The sequence below is a fragment of the Saccopteryx bilineata genome, chromosome 3, assembly GCF_036850765.1.
Source record: "Saccopteryx bilineata isolate mSacBil1 chromosome 3, mSacBil1_pri_phased_curated, whole genome shotgun sequence".
In the NCBI taxonomy this organism is placed as follows: Eukaryota; Metazoa; Chordata; class Mammalia; order Chiroptera; family Emballonuridae; genus Saccopteryx; species Saccopteryx bilineata.
The window spans coordinates 271,552,219-271,573,435 of record NC_089492.1 but is presented as its reverse complement, the minus strand read 5'-3'; the positions used below and the strand labels follow the sequence as shown (position 1 = coordinate 271,573,435).

Sequence of the window (21,217 nt, the reverse complement as noted above, 5' to 3'; positions counted from 1 at the left end):
TAATGGGAAGGAGAGTTGTAAGACTGAACGAGCTCCTTATGAGTTATACAACTGCCAAGAGCTAGGGGGTTGTGATGCCTCACTGCTTCCAAGAAAAGCACCTTGTTTAAAAAATATTTTAAAAGCTAGCAAATATACCATGTTGCATATTTACAATTTGAGTGCAATTTATGGATTAGTAATATCTATCCTGGATGTGGTGTGTTTTCTACCAGTGCCCATAGTCTTTGATGGGCTTCCCTTGCTGTGTTTTTTTTTTCTCTGAGTATTTATTATTTTGTATCTATGTCCTTTCAACTGTAGGATTTAGACAAAAGTCAAGAAGAAATCAAAAAGCATCATGCCAGCATCAGCGAGCTGAAAAAGAACTTCATGGAGTCTGTACCAGAGCCACGGCCTAGTGAATGGGATAAACGCTTATCCACTCACTCCCCATTCCGAACTCTTAACATCAACGGCCAAATCCCCACAGGAGAAGGAGTGAGTACTTTATCCACGTGACTAATTTGAGCATGAGTGAAATAAATGTTTTTGTGTATTAACATTCTGTATCTGAGTGAAAATTTAGAGCTGAGATTTGGTGCCTCACCAATTCATTGCAGTTTTAAGGCATTCATAATTAAACACTTGTGTTTTTAAGTCATATGGACTACCCTGTCTAATTATGGGAGCTACTTAGAGCTACCAGTAGATGATTAGGGTCTGAGAACTTGCTCTGTAGCTGCATGCTTATGGCTAGTGTGTGTTTACAAATTGACCATAAGCCAACAGAACTTTATGCTCAAACTGTGCCTTGAAGGACCAGAGAGTTTACTAAATTTAGTTAGGTCAGAATTGGAAAGGAATAGGCATTTTTTCAGAACTTTATTTGAACGTTTGCACAACTTAGAAATGGTTGACCACAATTATATAAACCTAGGATGCCCTTAAGCCAGAGAATGCAGAATACTAAGTAATTGATGGTTGTATTTCAATTTTAGTAAAACTATTGCCAATTTATTTTATCTGTATGAGTAACATCAAACTTTTAATACACTGTTTTGTAACACAATCACAATTAGAGGAAGCCAGAGATTCTTTTCTATTATTGTTGTTATTACCTATTATAGAAATTTTTACACCCAAATAAATGAGTCTGTATAATGAAAATATCTTAAAAGTTACCTTGAGCATATATTCAAAAATTTGTTCCTTAATCTTTAGCCTGTCAGTCTAAATATTGATGTAAATAGTCACAATGACTCAATAAGTACTTGTAGTAATTTTAAAATCATGTTTGTTTCCCCCTCAAAGTAATAGCAGTTCTAGTTAAGAAAGGTAAAGTGATATCTTAATAATTTTTTTTAAAAAGCTTGTTTTTATAATCAGAATTTATGATAAACTATTCAACTTATTTAGTTTCTGGAACTGGAGAAATAATAAAAGTTGGTTGACAAAGGATACTTTTTATATTTTTCAAAATGTTATTAAAATTGGCGAATGATTCTCTAAATGGAGTCGAACCATTTTCACCGAGTAAGGGTGGGGAATTCCTGAATGATGGACAGCTAAACAGTTGCCAGGGACGACAGGATGCAGTTGTCCTACTTACTGCCCTCTTAGTCCATGCCCGAATATATCGTATACATGGACATTAGTAGTTTTGTATTCTAAATCTAGTGAATGTCCCCTGAACTGACTTTTTTCTTATGAAGAAAATGCCTTATTGCTGTCTTATCTGGTAACTGTGTATTTTCTAGAAGTTTTCTTTTTGACTCTGTGCAAATAATAAAAGATGCTCAACTTCTTTGAAAAAGTAACTTAGAATTATTCTCTTGGATGAGGTTTGGTAAATTTTAATCAGTCTCCATTTCCAGAAAATGTCTTATATCTTAATCGAAATGCTTCTCTGAAACCATCTCAGGGCTGGATTTGGGAATAGCTAGGTCATTCAGAGGACTTTAAAGAAACGACTTTTTATAAATTAAATGAAATTATTAGGGGGGGGGTTACTTGGAGCAACTTTAGCTCTATGCTTATGTGTATCACCCCTCTAAATGAAAATGGAATACATAAGAACTGCACTGTGATAACCTTTTAATAAGGTAATTACATTTTCTGGCATATCTTAGTTTTTCTTTAATACTTAGAACAATATTTCTGTTCTCTGGCTATACCTCTTCCACCTTAGATAGCATTGTTGTTGCGTTGCAAAGCAACTGAATTTTATATAATTTGTGTATGACCAGGTGAAGAAAACCTCTATACTTCCCCCGGAAAGAAAGGTTGGTGGGCGAGAGGTAAAGCTGCTGTTACACTTGTGCTTCTCAGTCACGTTTGCTCTTGTCATGGCACTAAGCAGACACCCCCCCAGAACCGAACAGCAGCTGCTGAGTGATTTTTTTTTTCTGTTGGCTCTACTAGTAAATTCACACCCACCGCCTTTTTACCTAACATATAACATTTCCACCGCTGCAGCTTTTGCAGCTTTCAATTTGCTTTATTTTGGCGCATGGCTGGTTGAAAAGCTGCATGAAGATATAAATATGTATTCAGAGAGAAAATGAATTTAATTGTACCCTATTCTTTTTATGTTGTCTTTCTTCTCCCCTTCATTTTCTTTTAAAAACTCATTATTATAATTTTGCATCCTTTCTTTTTACGTTTTTTTTTCTTTTTTTGCTGACCAGTCCCCCGGCTACTTTCTCCCTGATACATATCGCTTAGGGGTGTGCAAAGAACCGGTGTCAAACTTCCAAACTGATCCAAGAAGGCTGGCTCAGCTGAGAGAACTTAGAGCCAAGTTTTTCCTTTCATAGATAACGTGATCTGATGGCAGAGTACAGAAATTGTGGGGGTTGGGGGAGAAAAACTGCACAATTGGACAATTGTGGGGGAAAAAACAATAACTTAGAAGTGTCAAAAGTATTTGCTTAATGTGATGTATAAACCTTCGTGATGGTCATTATTATTTTTAATCATAATTCCCAAAGGGGGGGTAGTTGTTAGCAGTTGTTAAGATTTGTGGGGTTTTGGTTTTGTTTTTATTTTTTTGGTAGACCATGGAGGCACAAGTTTTTACATTTTTTTTTGCAATCTTTAAAATGTATAGGATCAAGATTTTTATTCCACTGAGCAAAAGCTAATTGCCATATTGAATGAACTGTTACAGTTTTCTAAATCTATATGAAGAGATATGAGGATAACGTTTTATATTCTGCCATTTTATTTGTAATAAAGGTACCTTTTCTGATGGCAAGAAAAATGCTTCGTTATTGGCTTTGCCCAATTGCTCTAAGAAAAACTGGCAGCATCAAGGCAATGAAAAATGACTCAAAATTCTATGTGAATATCTTCGAAAGAGGAATAAATACTAAAAGGAAGTCCAGTGGTTCCTTGAACTTTCAGGGCTTCTAGTGTTCTTTCATCCAAAAAAAATTGTCTATTGAGTACTATATTATAAAAACTTTGCTGAGACAAATTGCCAAAGTAAAATAAATAGAGTGTCCAAAAGATCTTCCCAAATCCTTTGCACATCCCCAAGTATCATTTTTAAGCATTTTCCATCTGTCATTTTGTTCATCTTTCTCTGTCTTTCTTGATCTTCTACCGTGAAAGCAGACACAGGAACGTGCTCTGTTAGTGCAGGATGAAGAGAAAATTAAAAGGCAAGAGAGATCTACTGAAAGAGCTTTGCCCCAGCAAGAAACTGAAGAAATTCTTCCCAAGGTTTCTATTCCAATCCCTGAGGATCACAAGTCTTTCAAAAAGTGCCACCTCTACTCTAGTACTTTTCCATCTCCTCGTATTCCTTTCATGATGTCTTTTCTTGTGGTCCTTGCATTTGCTGTCTGGTGGTTGGTCTTTCTGTGATTGGAAAACAGGGTGCTCATCTGAAATGTCAAGACTAAAACTGTCGAACTTTTGTCGTTGGCTTCTACTGTGTTATCACCTGTATGATGCCCTCTGATCTTGATAGTTCACTGTCCTAGGGGAGCTCTTGTTACCACTTTTCTGTCAATAAAATGTTACTCTTTGTAGAATATATATTATGGGGTACAAAGGAGTAGGAATGGATTGCCCAAACCAGCTTTCCTCACTAAAGTTTAAGAAGTTTAGAAAAATCAGATTTAAGCATATGGCAGATGGGTACTTTTCCCAAAAGCTTTCACTCTTTTATCCTGCATGTTTTTATTGTTTATTGTTAGTTATGTCTTTCTCTCCAATGTCTCACACAAAGCAGGATACTCACTAGAAACATTAGATGGAATATTTTCTAAACTTATATAGTCATTCGTGTGGCACAGGCTCTGTAGTCTAAGAAAAAAAATTTCAACTTGCTAACCTTTCAAAAGCCTTAAAATGACACATTTTGATCTATGAGTCCAAAACCTCTCCTTTTCTTGAGGTATAAAACCAGTATATACAAAGGCCTTTTTGGGGAAAGGGCTTTTGACTTCTGTGGCCTTCTTAATGTGTATTTCTGCAATGTACAAGAACAAACAACTTTATCCTGCCTGGTGTAGAGAAGAGATCTGCAAAGCTGAAATGCCATCTTTTCATAAGTAAAACGTTGATGGTTTAAGGAAAATGGTGCTGGTTTCCCTTAGCCTCCAGCCAGGGCTGACTTTCCCAGACTACTGTACCTATCTTTCAAAGTCCTGAAATACAGATTTATTCAAGACCTGTACATAGACATACTCTCCTCTGAATTAAAATACTGTGTTACTTCTTAATGACTAAGAAGCAATATTTAGCCATATGGTAAGCTTAAAATATTTATATATACTGATTATTTTATTTTCCTGATACACTTTAGTCATGTTTGTTCTTAACATCTGTATTGAAGTCAACTGTTTTTCACTGATGGTCTTGTGAGCTGTAAAGTTCTGTCACGACAAGTGTGTGTCCTCTGTCTGCATGTTTTAAGGCTTTCCTAGAGTAAATATGAGCGTGCTCTCTCCACAACACAACTCAGATGTCTAACCTGTTATTTTTTTTTTACCTCAGTATTAATGAAGTCTTGCATGTAGCCTGCTTTCTATGGCACTTGAATGTACCAACATGAATGATTTGGTTAATGTTGTCTCAAATACGTTTTGGAATCTGAGTTCGTAGGGTTATCCGACTGAGATGATTGCACTTTGTTTTACTTCTTAATGCTTTTCAGTTGGTGAAACTGCTAAACAAGACTTTGTTTTTAAGATGATGGCTTCTTAGAACGAAAAAAAGAACAGTAAAGCCAAGAATCGTTTGTCCTTCAACATTTGCCACTTTTGTTTTATTGTGTCTGTGGACATGCAGAAATAATTCTCTGGTATTCCTGAAAACTGATACTCTGCCAGTATAAGCTTTCCAGAAAGAAGGGGAAAGAAGCAAGGGGCGGATTAACTTTAAAAATCCGGTATGCGTGCGTGCGTGCCTGTCAGGTCTGGCCGTGTCTGTTTGCAACAAATATTTTCTAATTAAGCTTATTTATTGATTCACTCATAATAAGAAAAAAAGAGACCTCATGTCATTCTGAAATATTCCAGAGCTGTTCCTAACCCAGAAAATAATCATCATAAGCATTCACCTTTATCTGTGAAATGGAGCTATAGGAGCTTTCCTTATGAAATAAACAAAACAGCAGCATTGGTTTAAACTCTTTTTTCAGGGAATGAAAAAGGAACTAATCTTAGAATTTTATTGATACTTTTATAACTTTCAGGTTATATTTCCAGTTTTCCTTCAGCTTTTTATTAATAATTATTGTAAACTTTACCTTGAATTTTGTTTTGCTTTGTATTGGAGTTATCCCAAGTTCATTAAAAGTCTAGTGTAAGCCAATAGTACTTTTCAGTTTTCTCAAGTGCAGTAGGAGTCCTCACAGATCCTTACTGATGTTGGAGGAGAAAGGCCAAGCTTTTGTCTTGGATTAAGCTGGCCAGTGCATGTTCAAAAGATATACCCAACACAATTGTCAAAGAAAAAGTATTGAACATTACTGCTTTGTATTATGTAAAGTTAATGCTGCTGATAATGGTAATGTGAAGCTGTACATAGTTTTGGTTTCCTGCTCATATTTCATTCCATTCTTAATACCAGAGACAGAAACTGTGTATTGGTTTTTACCCTGGTTCAGTTACTTAATGGCAGGTTGATAAATGAAAGAAAAAACAATTTGGACTACAGTTATTAATAGAGACAAGTAAAAAGTCCTGAGTTTTTGCCTTGATTTTGTTATTAATTACTTCTAGGGTAACTGAGAAGTTCACTTACCTACCTGGTGCCCAGATTTTCACCCAGTAGTGTAGAAACAAAACTACCTCGTGAGAATGAATCTGTAACATGTTCCAGGCACCAGAAGCTCTGGTTTTTGTTCAATTCTTGGTCTTTCAGGGATCGAGAAGATGGGAAGTAAAAGACACATCAACCTCTTGAAATTTTTTAATATGGAAGTAAGCAATTAAATAGCTGTGTTTATTTCCATCTGCTCCTTATTGGTTTTTGTTGTTGTTTTACAGAGACAGAGAGAGAGTCAGAGAGAGGGATAGATAGGGACAGACAGACAGGAACTGAGAGAGATGAGAAGCATCAATCATTAGTTTTTCGTTGCAACACCTTAGTTGTTCATTGATTGCTTTCTCATATGTGCCTTGACCGTGGGGCTACAGCAGACCAAATAACCCCTTGCTCAAGCCAGCGACCTTGGGTCCAAGCTGGTGAGCTTTGCTCAAACCAGATGAGCCCACACTCAAGCTGGCGAGCTTGGGGTCTTGAACCTGGGTCCTTGGCTTCCCAGTCCAACACTCTATCCATTGTGCCACCACCTGGTCAGGCTCCTTATTGGTATTTGAACAAGCACTTAAAACTATTAAAGTTAAAATTGTCTTTCCAAATTTATTATACTCTTAAACAATTCATCTTACCCATATGGTATACTTAGAGTGGGCCATACTTGTAAATAAAGCCAGCATCAATATTTTGAACCTATCTTTTAGCCATTCTCTTATGCTAATATTTTTCAGTTTGCATGGGCCAATTTTACTACTTGTTTACATCGTTGGTAAAAGTTTTAAAGGGAGCCTGACCAGGTGGTGGCGCAGTGGATAGAGCGTCGGACTGGGATGCGGAAGGACCCAGGTTCGAGACCCCGAGGTTGCCAGCTTGAGCGCGGGTTCATCTGGCTTGAGCAAAGAGCTCACCAGCTTGGACCCAAGGTCGCTGGCTCCAGCAGGGGGTTACTCGGTCTGCTGAAGGCCCGCGGTCAAGGCACATGTGAGAAAGCAATCAATGAACAACTAAGAAGTCGCAACGCGCAACGAGAAACTGATGATTGATGCTTCTCATCTCTCTCCGTTCCTGTCTGTCTGTCCCTTCTGTCCCTGTCTATCTCTGCCTCTGTAAAAAAAAAAAAAAAAAAAAAGTTTTAAAGGGAGAAGATGTCGTCTCTGTTGACCAATATTAGACTGGGGTTATCTGTGGGTTGGATCTCGAGATCATCCTAGATCCTAGTACACTTCTTTTTATTAAATATTACTATACATTTTACTCTGAAATTTCTGTGGATATAAGTCAACTTATTTTCTCCTATACTCAGTCACTTCTGTAAACTTCTTACAGATAAGCATATAGGACACACTAGGTATTAGAGGATTGGTTATTTTGTAGAAGGCATTACAAATAAAAATTTATATTTGGGCTTTACCCAGTGATCACATATTTTCAAAAGGAAGCCCTAAGCCTGACTGGCAGTGGTGCAGTGGATAGAGTGTTGGACTGGGATGTGGAAAACCCAGGTTCAAAACCCCAAGGTTGCCAGCTTGAGCGTGGGCTCATCTGGTTTGAGTAAGTAAGGCTCACCAGCTTGAGCCCAAAGTCACTGGCTTGAACAAGGGGCCACTCGCTCTGCTGTAACCTCCTGGTCAAGGCACATATGAGAAAGCAATCAATGAACAAGTAAGGTGCTGGCAATCAATGAACACCTAAGGTGCCACAACAAAGAATTGATGCTTCTCATCTCTCTCCCTTCCTGTCTGTCCCTATCTCTCTCTCTCTCTGTCTCTGTCACACACACACACACACACAGGAAGCCCTAAAATTAAAAAAAAAAAAAAGTGAGGTGCTTTCTCATTGTTCCTTTTCTTCTGCCAAGAGTATTGAGTACAGTAAAGATATACAGAACTTCTCTACAGTATTTCTTTCCTTTTTGTTCTTCATAGAAAGTACAAAATCCCAACCTTCCTCTATGCTGTAGTGGGTAGTGTCAGTGAGTCTGCTCCACTTCCACTGCTGTTGCCGCTCACGACTTAGGATCTCCTTTGTACTGCACAGTGGGGCGGGCAGTCTTAGGAACGGCCAGAGTATAGTTAAGAAGGTACGGTTGTTAGATTGAAGGAGCCGTACAAAGTCCGGCTAGAAGAGGAAGAGGGGTAGCTGTGATCAACAATGACAGATTCATGAAGTATTTCATTTCGTAAATAAAATTCCTATTATACTAGAATTAGACAGAAAAAAAGATGAGAAAGTAGTTTATTACACCCATAGATAGGAAATACAGACTAAAAGGTAAATAAATAACTTTAATAATAGCCTAACTAAATGCATAGATGACCAATTGTTGAGGAAAACATATGCTTTAGGAGTGCTTTTCTCATGTTTTGTGATTCATATCCTAGAGGTAAACCCCGCCCCTTTTATTATAGTCAGAATTCTGTTTGGGGCAAATAATAGAATAAATCTAACATTTAAAAGATTAAAGGGGAAGGGGGAGCATAGTGTCCCAGTTACCTTTTTGGGTCCTCCCGAGTCAGTAAAAGATGCTGTTTAGTCTTGTTTTATACTGTCTCTTTAAAGAAGAGTCTTTATATGTGTAGGATCCTATCTCAACAAAACACAGAATGAAAATTAAGGAAAAAAGATAATTATTGCTATCCATTCATTTATTCATGGCCCACTAGGCAATAAATTGCAGGGATGTTAAGAGACAGCATTGTCAGAATTTGAGGATCTAATTCCCATCCCCTACAATACTTGACTCTACTGTTACAGTATCTTTTAGACATTTAGAGACTAGGTGGTCTCCTAGGCTGTTTAAATATATCTCAAGGTACCACACGTTACATCTTCCAACAGATCTCTCTGATTTTTGTATATAAATCATCCTTGTGACAAGTCAAAATCTGTTTCTTCATAGCTTTCACTTCTTGGTCCTGAATGTAGACATTCTAAACAATTTTCTATCTTCCACATTATAAGCTCTTTATATAGTTAAAAGTAGCTCTCATGTTGGAATAAGTCACAGTTAACTGCCCTCAGGTAACTTACCATCTTATATCCAGATCTGCCCCCGTCTCCCTCCTGGCATGTTATCCCAATGCTCTCTTCCCTTTTCTAGCTTCCTTTGCTTTATCGTCTCTTTCTGGCTCTGTTGCCCATAAGTTGCTTCGCTATGGTTTGTTCAGCATTATGTCTGTACCCAGACATGTCTTCTCTAAAAGAACATTTTGAAATTCCTGGAAATCCCAGCTTCTCCATAGATAACGTAGGAGCTTGGGATTTATTAGTGTTTTTGTTGTTTTTTTTAGATCAAAGAGTGAGGGTGGGATAGTTTTGTAGCTTTGGAAACTTCTGTAGCCCAGAATCTGTTGACAAGGTAGTACCACTATTATATTTTGAAGACGCACACCACCAGGAGTCTGCATTGTAAGAGTCTTGCCATCTCTGACAGCCTGACTAACATCTGTGGGCTCTAGCACCCCTAAGTGATTGGGTTTAGACCAGTGTGATATGATAAAATTACAGACACTTTCTGTTTAACATTCTAATTATGATTTAGATCCCCACCAGAAGAAAATAATATTAAAAATATCAAAACTGTGAGATTCTCTAAGATGAGAGGTCTTGTTTTGTTCAGCTGCTTGCCAGTCTGTCACCTCTATATATCAGATATATAATAGATAATTACTAATGGTTAAATTGGAATAAATGATATAGATGATAATGGGACAACTCTAACTTTCCCCTTTGTCTCTCTTATATTGGGACACAATGTGTGCCAGATGAATCACCACAGGCCCAGTCAGTACACGCAGGTAGCCCACAAAGCCCGTATGTGGCTCAGAAGCCACTGTCTCACTTGTTAATTCTGTAGTGCAGTCCCTGGTTTATTCAAAGAGTTGCCATATACCTCTGTGATAGGTGTCAGCCTCTGTAGTAAATGTCTTGTAATTTGGTTCTATTAAAAGCTCTTATCCATTTACCACAGGTAATAATCAACTGTTTTCACTATCCTATTGTCAAGACTGGGGTGCGTTTCTGTCTGAATAAATTCATCTTGGATTGTGATATCATAAAGGGACTCAGTTATTTGTCAATTTGTGTTTACCCAGAAATACTGCAGAGAGCAGTTTGATACATTTGTCTTGTGTTTTAAGTGGTGTAAAAACACCAAATGCATCAGACTCTTGTGATAGCAAGAGTTTTATGTATCAGAGAGACCAGGGGTTGGCAAACTTTTTCTGTAAAGGACCAGATAATAAATATTTTAGGCTTTGCAGGCCCTGTAGTCTGTCGAAACTTTGCCATTGTAGAGTGAAAGCAGCATAGATAATAAGTAAACAAATGAACGTGAATGTGTTCTAATCAGACTTTCCTTATGGACACTAAAATTTGAATTTCATATAATTTTTATGTGTCATTAAATATTGCTCTATTTTTCCCCCCAGCAATTTAAATATCAATATGTATAACTATTCTTAGCTCACAGCCATACAGAAACAAGGCAAGGGCTGGATTTGGCCTGCTGGCTGTAGTTTGCTGACCCCTGACATAGGTCTAAAGCAGTGGTCCCCAACCCCCAGGCCGCGGTCCGGTACCGGTCCGTGGGCCATTTGGTACGGGTCTGCAGAGAAAGCATAAATAACTTACATTATTTCCATTTTATTTATATTTAAGTCTGAACGATGTTTTTATTTTTAAAAAATGACCAGATTTCCTCTGTTACATCTGTCTAAGACTCACTCTTTTTTTTTTTTTTTTGTATTTTTCTGAAGCTGGAAACGGGTAGAGAGACAGTCAGACAGACTCCCGCATGCGCCTGACCGGGATCGCCCGACCGGGATCCACCCGGCACGCCCACCAGGGGCGATGCTCTGCCCACCAGGGGGCAATGTTCTGCCCCTCTGGGGCACGCTCTGCTGCGACCAGAGCCACTCTAGTGCCTGAGGCAGAGGCCAAGGAGCCATCCCCAGCGCCCGGGCCATCTTTGCTCCAATGGAGCCTTGGCTGTGGGAGGGGAAGAGAGAGGCAGAGAGGAAGGGGGGGGTGGAGAAGCAAATGGGCGCTTCTCCTATGTGCCCTGGCCGGGAATCGAACCCAGGTCCCCCGCACGCCAGGCTGAAGCTCTACCGCTGAGCCAACCGGCCAGGGCCTAAGACTCACTCTTGATGCTTGTCTCAGTCACGTGATACATTTATCCGTCCCACCCTAAAGGCTGGTCCGTGAAAATATTTTCTGACATTAAACCGGTCCGTGGCCCAAAAAGGTTGGGGACCACTGGTCTAGAGAACCAGAGAACTGATTAATTACGTTGTCTGCCTTTGTACTGTTTTTGAAGAACTGTGGTTGCAATCTTAGCGTCTTCATTCAATGTCGAAGAATTTTTTATCTTGTTTTGATTAGAAATGGAAAACAAAAGACAAGGAATTTGTTTCTGTTTATCTGGCAGTCAGGATACACCTGAACTATAATCTGAACTATCTGTAACCATTACAGCATGCCTGCCTTTGTTGGCTTTCCAAATTGTTCTGTTAACTGTGTTTGTAACATATTGAGTGTTGAATCCAGCTAACTTCTTTAGTTTTTTTGGGGGGGGTTGTTTGTTTGTTTTTTAAAGATCTACCTCCATTTTCCCCTAAGGAATAAACAATTCCCAATTCAACCTCTCTTTAGCCAAGTTTTAGACATTCTCTAACAAACATGGTCAAGAAAGTACGAGTTTCACTCTGAACTTCTGCTATACTGTTGTTTTTTAAGCAGCTATCTAGGAACACCTTTTGCAAGGGTTCCTCTTTCAAAAGAAAGAGATTTTTCTGAAAGGAACTCCTCAATTCAGAGCCTAATTGGGTGGCATTTACCAATACATTAGAATAAAAGGATGTTATATTCTTTCATAAGTATTTTTGCTTCCAAGTTACATGGTTGTGTTCTGAAGGATTCCTTGATCTGTAATTAGCTTTGGGAGGTGCTTTCTAATAAATCTCTAAACCTGTGTTCCTTTTGGTTCCCTGATCCAGGATTCTTGAGCTCTGATACTCGGTTGAATAAACTTTATCCATTTAGCAGTTCAACTATATATTAAAGCCTAAAGAAATCTGCTAAGAACTTCTCTTTTGCAACAATTTCTTTGATATTTTCCTCACATTATATGCTCTGTTAATATGTAAATTTATCATGAATAAATCACATTGCAAATCTGATTCTGGTTGATACTAATCATTAAGGAAATAGGAGCCGGTAATGCTGTACATAGACCCCCTACAGAAAAGGACAGGAACCTGTGCTTCAGTGGAGTGGGTCATCAAGAGATAGTCTCAGCCAGTCTTTCCAGAAAAGCTCTCTTATTTTCTTCTGTTGTACTCTTATCTGTGTCCCCATAATTGCTCAGTCCTAATACAGAGATTAACCTATTGACGTGTTTATTTCTCCAAATATTCATGTTTTAAATCAGCTTGGAACTCGTTTGACTTATTTATACCAAGTTTTTAAAATAACTTTTTCTAACCAACTTAATGAGTCACTATATTACATGTAATTGTCACATTTGTTAGAAGCATTTTTAATATGCTGAATATGTCTTTTGGTGGGTTTTTTTTTTAAAGCACTCCGCAAATTAGTTGTTATTAATGAGCCAGTATTGCTACTGTGATCATGTTGAAGGATTTTTCAAGAAGAGAAGACACAGCTAGTTACTATCTAATAGTTCTCTGTTGTATTTAGTTTTATGGAATCAACATGCTATTTTCTAGATATAATATTCTTCTTAAGTTCTCATTATCATTTTTAGAATTGGGACTTCTGAGAAATCCTGCCAAATATGTTTAATTGTACTCTATACTAAATGAGTTCTGTACTGGTTATAGCCCCTTCCTCTCCATCTTCATCTCTCCCCTACAGCCCTTCTTGCTATAATGAAATAAAATTGAACAACCAAAGGCTTCTGGTCTCCTAGATATGTTTAGTATAACCTTTAATATTTGCTCACTCACTTTGACTTCTATAGCTCTGTTCAAGTTTGAGAACACTCATTTGATCTGTGGAGTCCTTACTGGTGAGTGCAGTGTTAAGGCAAAATTTTCTATTATCCAATAGTTAAAATTTTGCAGCAGGCACTGATTTTGAAGCTGTTTGCTTTTACATTCACATATTCTGGGGATAATCTAATAACAGTGCTATTTAAGAAATTATAAAAAAAAAAAAAAGCTATGCTTGAAGGATATGTCACTAGCAAATTCCATTTGCTGGCATTTGTGAAAGGCTGTATATTATGAAGTGATTTTCTTATAATAAGCAATTTTACCAACTGTGATTTAATTAAAGCCAGTATCTTTCTGAATAAGCTTCTTTATCCAGGTGTAATCTTTATATGCCAGAGAATAGCAATGGACCATGACAATGACTCAAGTTTCATGGAGAAGCTCATGAGCTCATGAGCTCATGAGGATGTATTTCTAGCTGGGGACCAATAACATACAAACTTTTTTTTTTTTTAAGTGGGGGAGGATATAGCCAAGAGGGAAAATTAAGCCTGGAGAGAACAGTGATGCACAATAAAGAGCGGCACTCTAGAGAGGAAAGCAAATTTTTAAACCATCTTTTGCTGGCTACATGGTTACTCTGTTGTTAGTTTATCCCCAGCTTGAGTGTTTGTGATTCTAATGCCCTTTTTTAAACCACCAGTTGGCCTGAGTTTTCTACCAAAAATGTACCAAAACTGTTATTTATGAGGCCTTTGGGGGTAGAAGGGCAGGGGGTGTTTTTATTTTTGGTAATTTTTGTTCTTTCTTCATTTCTTTCCTTTTTTGGCTGAAGAATGGGCTACTGCTGCTTGACTTGTCATCTTTATGTGCTGTTTACATATGGCTTTTACAAAAGAAGCCGTTACCACATCTGATTTATCTTTTATTGCAAGTGCCCATTTAAAAGCATTTGTTTTAGCTTGACAAATTTTGTAAAAATCATCAGGTTAATGTTCCTAATGATTATTATACAACCAAGGTAAACACTGTCATTATTATTTCTTCAAAATAGGAATTAAGATCAATATGACAAATACAAATATTGATATGACATAGGTTTTGTCTTTTAGAGTTTTTACCCAAAGCATTTAAAGCCTTTCACTGCTGAGACAAGAGCTTGCCATATTTTGTTAAAGAGAAAAATATAGAAACAAAGCACTCGCAATTAACTGATCTTATCAGGGTTGGATTATACATTTTTTAGTTTGCATGTTACAGACCATTTGGGGGTGTTGTTTAAATACATTGTTTATAATTGAAATGAGTGTAATATTTATTGTTTACTTTAGTTAAGAACCAGGCGCTGGACTCTTCTGCTGGGTATCTTCCTTCTGTGCTAAGATAACCTTGATTCCTGCTGGTTCTGTGGGCATTTGCAGTGGGTTTGTGCAACAAGGGTAATGTGCTCTGCAGGTGTCTGTGTGTCTGTGCGCACCCCTCCCCCTCCGTCCCCCTGCCACCTCTGCTCACTCCCTTTCTCTTATCAAAACTTATTTTTAAAAATTACGTTACATGGACCTTATTAAGAAGTCTAACAAATCCCGAAATCCCTTTTATCTGTAGTATTTGCCTTCCTTCTCTCCTTCCCTCCCTCCTTCCCTCCCTCCCTTCTTTCATTCCTTCCTTCCTTCCCTTTCTTTCTCTTTTTTTAAATTATTATTATTAAGTGAGAGGCAGGGAAGCAGAGACAGACTCCCACAGGATCCACCCAGAAAGCCCCCTAACTGGTGATGCTCTGCCCATGGGGGGCGCTGCTCTGTTTTGCTCACCAACTGAGCTATTTTAGCATCTGAAGCAAGGCCACAGAGCCATCCTCAGCGCCTGGGCCAACTTTGCTCCAATGGAGCCTTGGTTGCAGAAGGGGAAGAGAGAGAGAGAGAGAGAGAGGAAGGAGAGGGGGAGGGGTGGAGAAGCAGATGGGCGCATCTCCTGTGTGCCCTGGCCGGGAATCGAACCTGGGACTTCCACATGCCGGGCCAATGCTCTACCACTGAGCCAGCTAGCCAGGGGAAATCCCATATTTATTGTTTATAATATCTGTTGGCATGTGCATAAATATGAAGGTAAAATTTTCACAGGTATTCTAAAGGTAGATCTTTGACAACATTGAGTAGAATATGAGGGAAAGTAGGCCCTCATTAAAAGTTAGCTTTATAACTGACATGACTGTGTTTTCTTTCTTTCAAAATTTTTCTCTCAACTGTCTAATTCTGCTTATGGTGGACTCAGTAGCATTGCTGACTGGTTTACTTCAGTGCTTAGTGTAACATTATAGTATCTGAGAATGCACAAAAAGTAACAAGACACTGTAATTAAGCATAGAGACGAGTTCTGATAACAGTTTGCCTTTCCCCAAGGTTTCACCATTGCCACAACCACCACATGGCCCTGAATTTATTATGCAGACATTCTTTTCAATTGATTGATTTTAGAGAGAAAGGAAGGAAGAGAGAAGAAGGAGGGGGGGGGGAGCGTTCATTTGTTGCTTTGCATATGTACCATGATCAGGGATCAAACGCACAATCTTGGCATTTCAGGACAATATTCTTACCAACTGAAATAAGCAGCCAGGGCCTATTATGTAAACATATTAACTGCCATCTATACATATCATTGTCAGTTCTGTATCTTCATTCAACTAAGTCAAAGTACCTTGGAGATTGGACCACTTCTTTCTTTTATTTATCTGAAAATTACCTAAAAGATTTCTTCTCTGAGATGGCGACTAAACAACTGTTTATTGAATTTTATCAATTCATTCTGATGTCTCATGCTTGATTTTAATAAAACGAGATCTCAGCCTGAGTTGCAGTGTACTCAACCAACAGAGAGAGAGAGAGAGAGAGAGAAATATAATCATTCTGTTGTGAAGTATGAGAGTGTTGATCTATAATATCACTAATCTAGAGTTATTGTTCAGATCAAATTTGGGGATACTTGACCTTTGGTATTTTATATTCTTAGTTGCTATCATGACTTGGCCAAGGAGTGATAATTTTCTTTGAATGTCTTCACTGTTGCAAAGGCAGGTATCTAATAAGAAATTTTAGTTAGAAAGAAATTAAATCACAGTTACAACCATGTTTTTATTCATATTACTGAAAATATCCCTGCCATCTCTAAATCAGAAAACATTACACAAAATATAAATAGTTTACTAGACCCTTCAGGTTTTACAGAGCATTTCATTATGGAACCAGAGACAAAAGCTTGCATAAGAAAACAATTTAATAACACTTTATATTAAAAAGTAATGCATATTTATTTTAGGATGGTTAGGAAGTACAGAAAACCACAAAGAAAGAAGTTGAATTATTTGCAGTCCTACCACTAGTGATGTTTTAGAATACCTTAAGGGCCTTTTCATGTGTCTAATTATGCACATTAAAAAAATACAATTTTTAGATGGATAAGCAGTAAAACAGCACATTATCAAGAGGAGGGTTTTGTCTTTTAAGTTAGCATTTTTGCCTTCTTTCCTCATCCCAACATCTAATTATGGTCCTGAGATGAAAGTCCTGCCCTGAAATCCCACAGCAGCGTTCACAGTGATTCTGCCGTTGGGCACTCAGTCCTTTCTGCGATTTTAATACATAGAAAGATAAAAATGAGACAATAGCGGGTTCTTGTCTTCCTTTTAACAGAGAAAGGATTTGTTTTTGTATTATTAACCAGAAAGTAACGTTGGTCTTCACTAAGCAGAAATAAGTGATCAAATGTGTGGGGCAGAAATTACTACTACATAGGTCTGCCAGGGGAGAAAGAGAAATCACCTGGCTCTTGCTAATGTAGCAAAATTTGAGAAAGATTTTCAGGGTTTATTTTCATTGTGATGCTAATAGGATAAGATAGTTTTGTAAGCATAACTAGGGTTCTTTTGATAGTCTCTTCAAATTTATAAATCCTTTACTTTAAAATTAACCTGAAAAGCCTGACCTGTGGTGGTGCAGTAGATAAAGTGTCAACCTGGAAATGCTGAGGTTCCTGGTTCAAAACCCTGGGCTTGCCTGGTCAAGGCACATATGGGAGTTGATGCTTCCTGCTCCTCCCCCCTTCCCTCTCTCTCTTCCTCTCTCTCCCCTCTCTATAATAAAATCTTTAAAAATAAAAAAATAAAATAAAAATTAACCTGAAAATAAAAATACTCTGGATTGCATTTAATGAATGGCAGCAGAATACCCATATAACACCCTATCCTGCTCTTAATTATACCTGGAATTTCTAAGACAAAGGGGAGGTAATTTATAACTCCCCAAAGCACATACATACCCAGGGTTCGATAATCCTGAGACATAATCCCTTTGAATAAACAGTTTTCAAGAGGAAGCCTTTAGAAAAAAAAAAATCCCCCTTTTCCCTGCACCAAAGAAAATACTGAATTACCGTATGTAGCAGGAACCATTGACATTTTAAGTAAAAATAAGAATTTTCAATCAAATAGTATTCATTCATGCTCAACTAAATATTTGTCTAACGTTCTTCCTTCTCATATTCTTGAAACCAACAAGATAGCCCTGTAGTACTTTATACAAGAAGCTGGGCTTTTTATTGTAACATTTTTCTTCTTATAGATCCCCCGTCAGTCCATGGAAGCAACATCTGAATTAACACCTTTGAATCACATTAAGTCTCAATTTTGTCTGTCACTGTAGATGATTCACATGCATTCATATGTTTATTCTTATCCTGGAGAAGTTCCCTTTAAAGTTTCCAGGCCAATTTGATATATGCAGTTGTGCGGAGTCTTATATAATCCAATGGTCCTTGCTAACGGTCACAGCCAAAGGCACAGCTTGTCAGTTAATATTTCTCACTGATGTTATATTCCAGATTTTGAGTACTTTAAGTCATAGAGATTTTATAATATTTTTGCCTCAGTCTTTTCTTCTGGCTTTCCAGCCTTCTCCTTATGTTTAAAAGAACGGTGTTGCTTGATCTGTGGTGGCGCAGTGGATAAAGCGTCGACCTGGAAATACTGAGGTCGCCGGTTCGAAACCCTGGGCTTGCCTGGTCAAGTCACATACAGGAGTTGATGCTTCCAGCTCTTCCCCCCTTCTCTCTCTGTCTCTCTCTCTCCGCTCTCTCCCTCTCTGTCTCTTTCTCTCCTTCTCTCTCTCCTCTCTAAAAAAAAATGAATAAATGAAAAAAAAATTAAGCCTGACCTGTGGTGGCACAGTGGATAAATCGTCGACCTGGAAATGCTGAGGTCGCCGGTTCAAAACCCTGGGCTTGCCTGGTCAAGGCACATATGGGAGTTGGTGCTTCCTGCTCCTCCCCACTTTCTCTCTCTCTCTCTCTCTCTCTCACTCTCTCTCCTCTCTAAAATGAATAAATTAAAAAAAAAATTTTAATTTAAAAAAAAAAAAAAGAACAGTGTTGGCCACTAGAACCAGACTCTGCTAAGAAGACTTTGGACAACCTTTGTACTTCTCAAAAGTATAGTCAGGTTTAGTGGACATATCCTTTGGTCCTACTGGGAATACTGTCTGTCACCCCGGGAAGAAATAGGCTTTAAAACCAGAGACTGACCTGAATTTAAATCCTAGCTCCATCATTTATTAGTTCTATGTGGCGTAACCATTTCTTCATCTCTAAATAGAGAGTGACTACCTCATAGTGAGGTGAAAAATTAAATGAGGAAACATGTTAAAGTGACTTGCATGGTACCTGGCACATAGTTAACATGTAATAATTACTATTAGTTTTCCTCTTATTTTACTGATGTAGGAGATAAAATACTGGGTCTGGTCAAGTGGGCCACTTTTTATGTTCTTTCTAAACTATATACCTTTCAGTACCAGGAAAAGCAGAAGTTCTCAAGTCCCCTGGACGTAATATATAATACTTTCATCATGTTTTTCCTGAACATCTATCATGTGCCATAAACTGTACAAGAGAATATACATCGATTCCCGGCCAGGGCACACAGGAGAAGCGCCCATTTGCTTCTCCACCCCTCCGCCGCGCTTTCCTCTCTGTCTCTCTCTTCCCCTCCTGCAGCCAAGGCTCCATTGGAGCAAAGATGGCCCGGTTGCTGGGGATGGCTCTGTGGCCTCTGCCTCAGGTGCTAGAGTGGCTCTGGTCGCAACATGGCGACGCCCAGGATGGGCAGAGCACCGTCCCCTGGTGGGCAGAGCATCGCCCCTGGTGGGCGTGCTGGGTGGATCCCTGTCGGGCGCATGCGGGAGTCTGTCTGACTGTCTATCTCTATATCCAGCTTCAGAAAAAAAAAAAAAAAAAAGAATATACAGTAACATAGCTAAGTAACATAGTAAGTGCTTATTCCCGAAGGAGCTCAGTCTAATGGAAAAGACTGATGACTAAATCAATAATGACATGGCACAGTGGGGACAAAAGAGGAATTGTATCTAAACATATGTTAGGCAGCCAGGAAAAGACTTTCAGAAGAACTAACCTTGAGCTGAACATGGACTTCCAGGCAGAAGGAACAATATTCACAACACTTACGAAGGCACACAGGCAAAAGAAAGCATACTCTGTTCTAAGAACTGCAAATAGTTTTGAATTCATGGAGAGAAGGATGTGTATAGAGGTGTAATAGGGTGAGATTGGAGAGAGAGTTAGAAGTCATATTTTAAAGTATTTTCTGTGTCTTACTAAGGGGTCTGGACTTGAACCAGAAGGCAGTGAAGAACCACTGAAGGGTTTTAGCTACAAAATGGGATTTTCAGTGTTTCATTTTACAAATAAACACTTTAGCAGCAGAATAGAGGATGTATTCAAGTAATGTTTGAGGTGGGAAAGAGGAAAAACAGTTTAGTGCACGAGTAGTAAGCTGGGTGAGGCATTGTGAGAGCCTGAATGAAGGCAGTAAATGTGGAGATAGAAATAACTAGATAAATACAGGAGCTATTACAGTAGAAGAGAAATGCCTTGGTGATATCATCTATGGAAGGGGGTAGATGAGTGCAAGGAAGCAGTGAAGACAATTCTCGGGATTCTGGCATGGGAGGCTGAATGAGTGATGGTGCCATTTCCCAGCGTAATAAAAATGATGGAGAGGTTGGGGTGACGGGTTCAGACAGCAGCAGAGATGAGTTTAATTTGGGGCATATTGCATTCCATATGCCTGGGAAGATGTCCAGTAAGTAGTTGGCTGTGTTGTCCGAGAGATCTGGACAACAGAGCCAACTGGAGAGGTTGACTCAACCATATGTGAGAATGCTGTTGCTATAAGTGGTAATTTAACCCGACTGTTATCAGTTTTCCTTTATTTCCAATGACTAACACATATTAGGTGATCAGTAAATATTTGTTGAATTGATTTTACTGTGGCTACAGCTTTTTACTCTTGGTCTCCTGTATACATACTTTGAAAAAAAATGATCTATCAAATTTTAGTCAGCAGTCGGCAACGTTGGGCCAGGTGGTGCTGACCTAATGTTTAGTTCACAAATGGCTTCTTGATGCTAGACCACCACTTATCACTTGGGTAGACTGGCACAAAATGGTCTCTTACTTGATTGATTGTCTTAGGTGTTTTCCTGTTTATTAATCAGCCTTCTTGATTGTAAATATATGTATATGGAAAAATCATGAAGTTCCTCTCCATGTGAACAGGTTTGGATTTTGGATATGTTAGTCACAGACTAGCATTAGAAATTTGAGAAAGCTTGTTTGTTTATTACCAGCGGATCTATTGTCGGATATCTCTATCTCCAAGAGAAATGGTGAGATGAGTGCCCTAGAAAGTACAGTGTGTTAGTAATACGACAACAAGTTATTCTAGTGTTCCCAGACCCTAGTATATTATAGGTGCTCAGATACTATTCATTGGATTAAGTGAATCTATGTTATCTTTAGAATTTACAAAGTGCTTTAATATAGATTATTATATCTGATCTTTCCGACCCCTGTGAGTCAAACCAAGTAGTATTCTCGTTTTAAGTATAAGAAAATTTATATACTCTTAACAAGAATAGTTTATATGTCTCTGA

General features: G+C 38.3%; 1 protein-coding gene across 15 annotated transcripts in view; it reads left to right on the top strand.

The window, feature by feature from the left end:
• Positions 1-21,217, top strand: part of EPB41 (erythrocyte membrane protein band 4.1) — a 173,899-nt gene that overhangs the window by 135,934 nt on the left and 16,748 nt on the right. For 9 of the 15 annotated variants that reach the window (XM_066269875.1, XM_066269868.1, XM_066269871.1 and 6 more), the window contains one exon: positions 304-480. In XM_066269875.1, coding sequence (XP_066125972.1) covers positions 304-480 — 177 coding nt within the window. Of the gene's footprint in view, positions 1-303; positions 481-2,228; positions 2,280-2,669; positions 2,814-21,217 lie in introns of those variants that run through there. The other 6 variants (XM_066269884.1, XM_066269872.1, XM_066269876.1 and 3 more) reach the window with 3 other exon arrangements.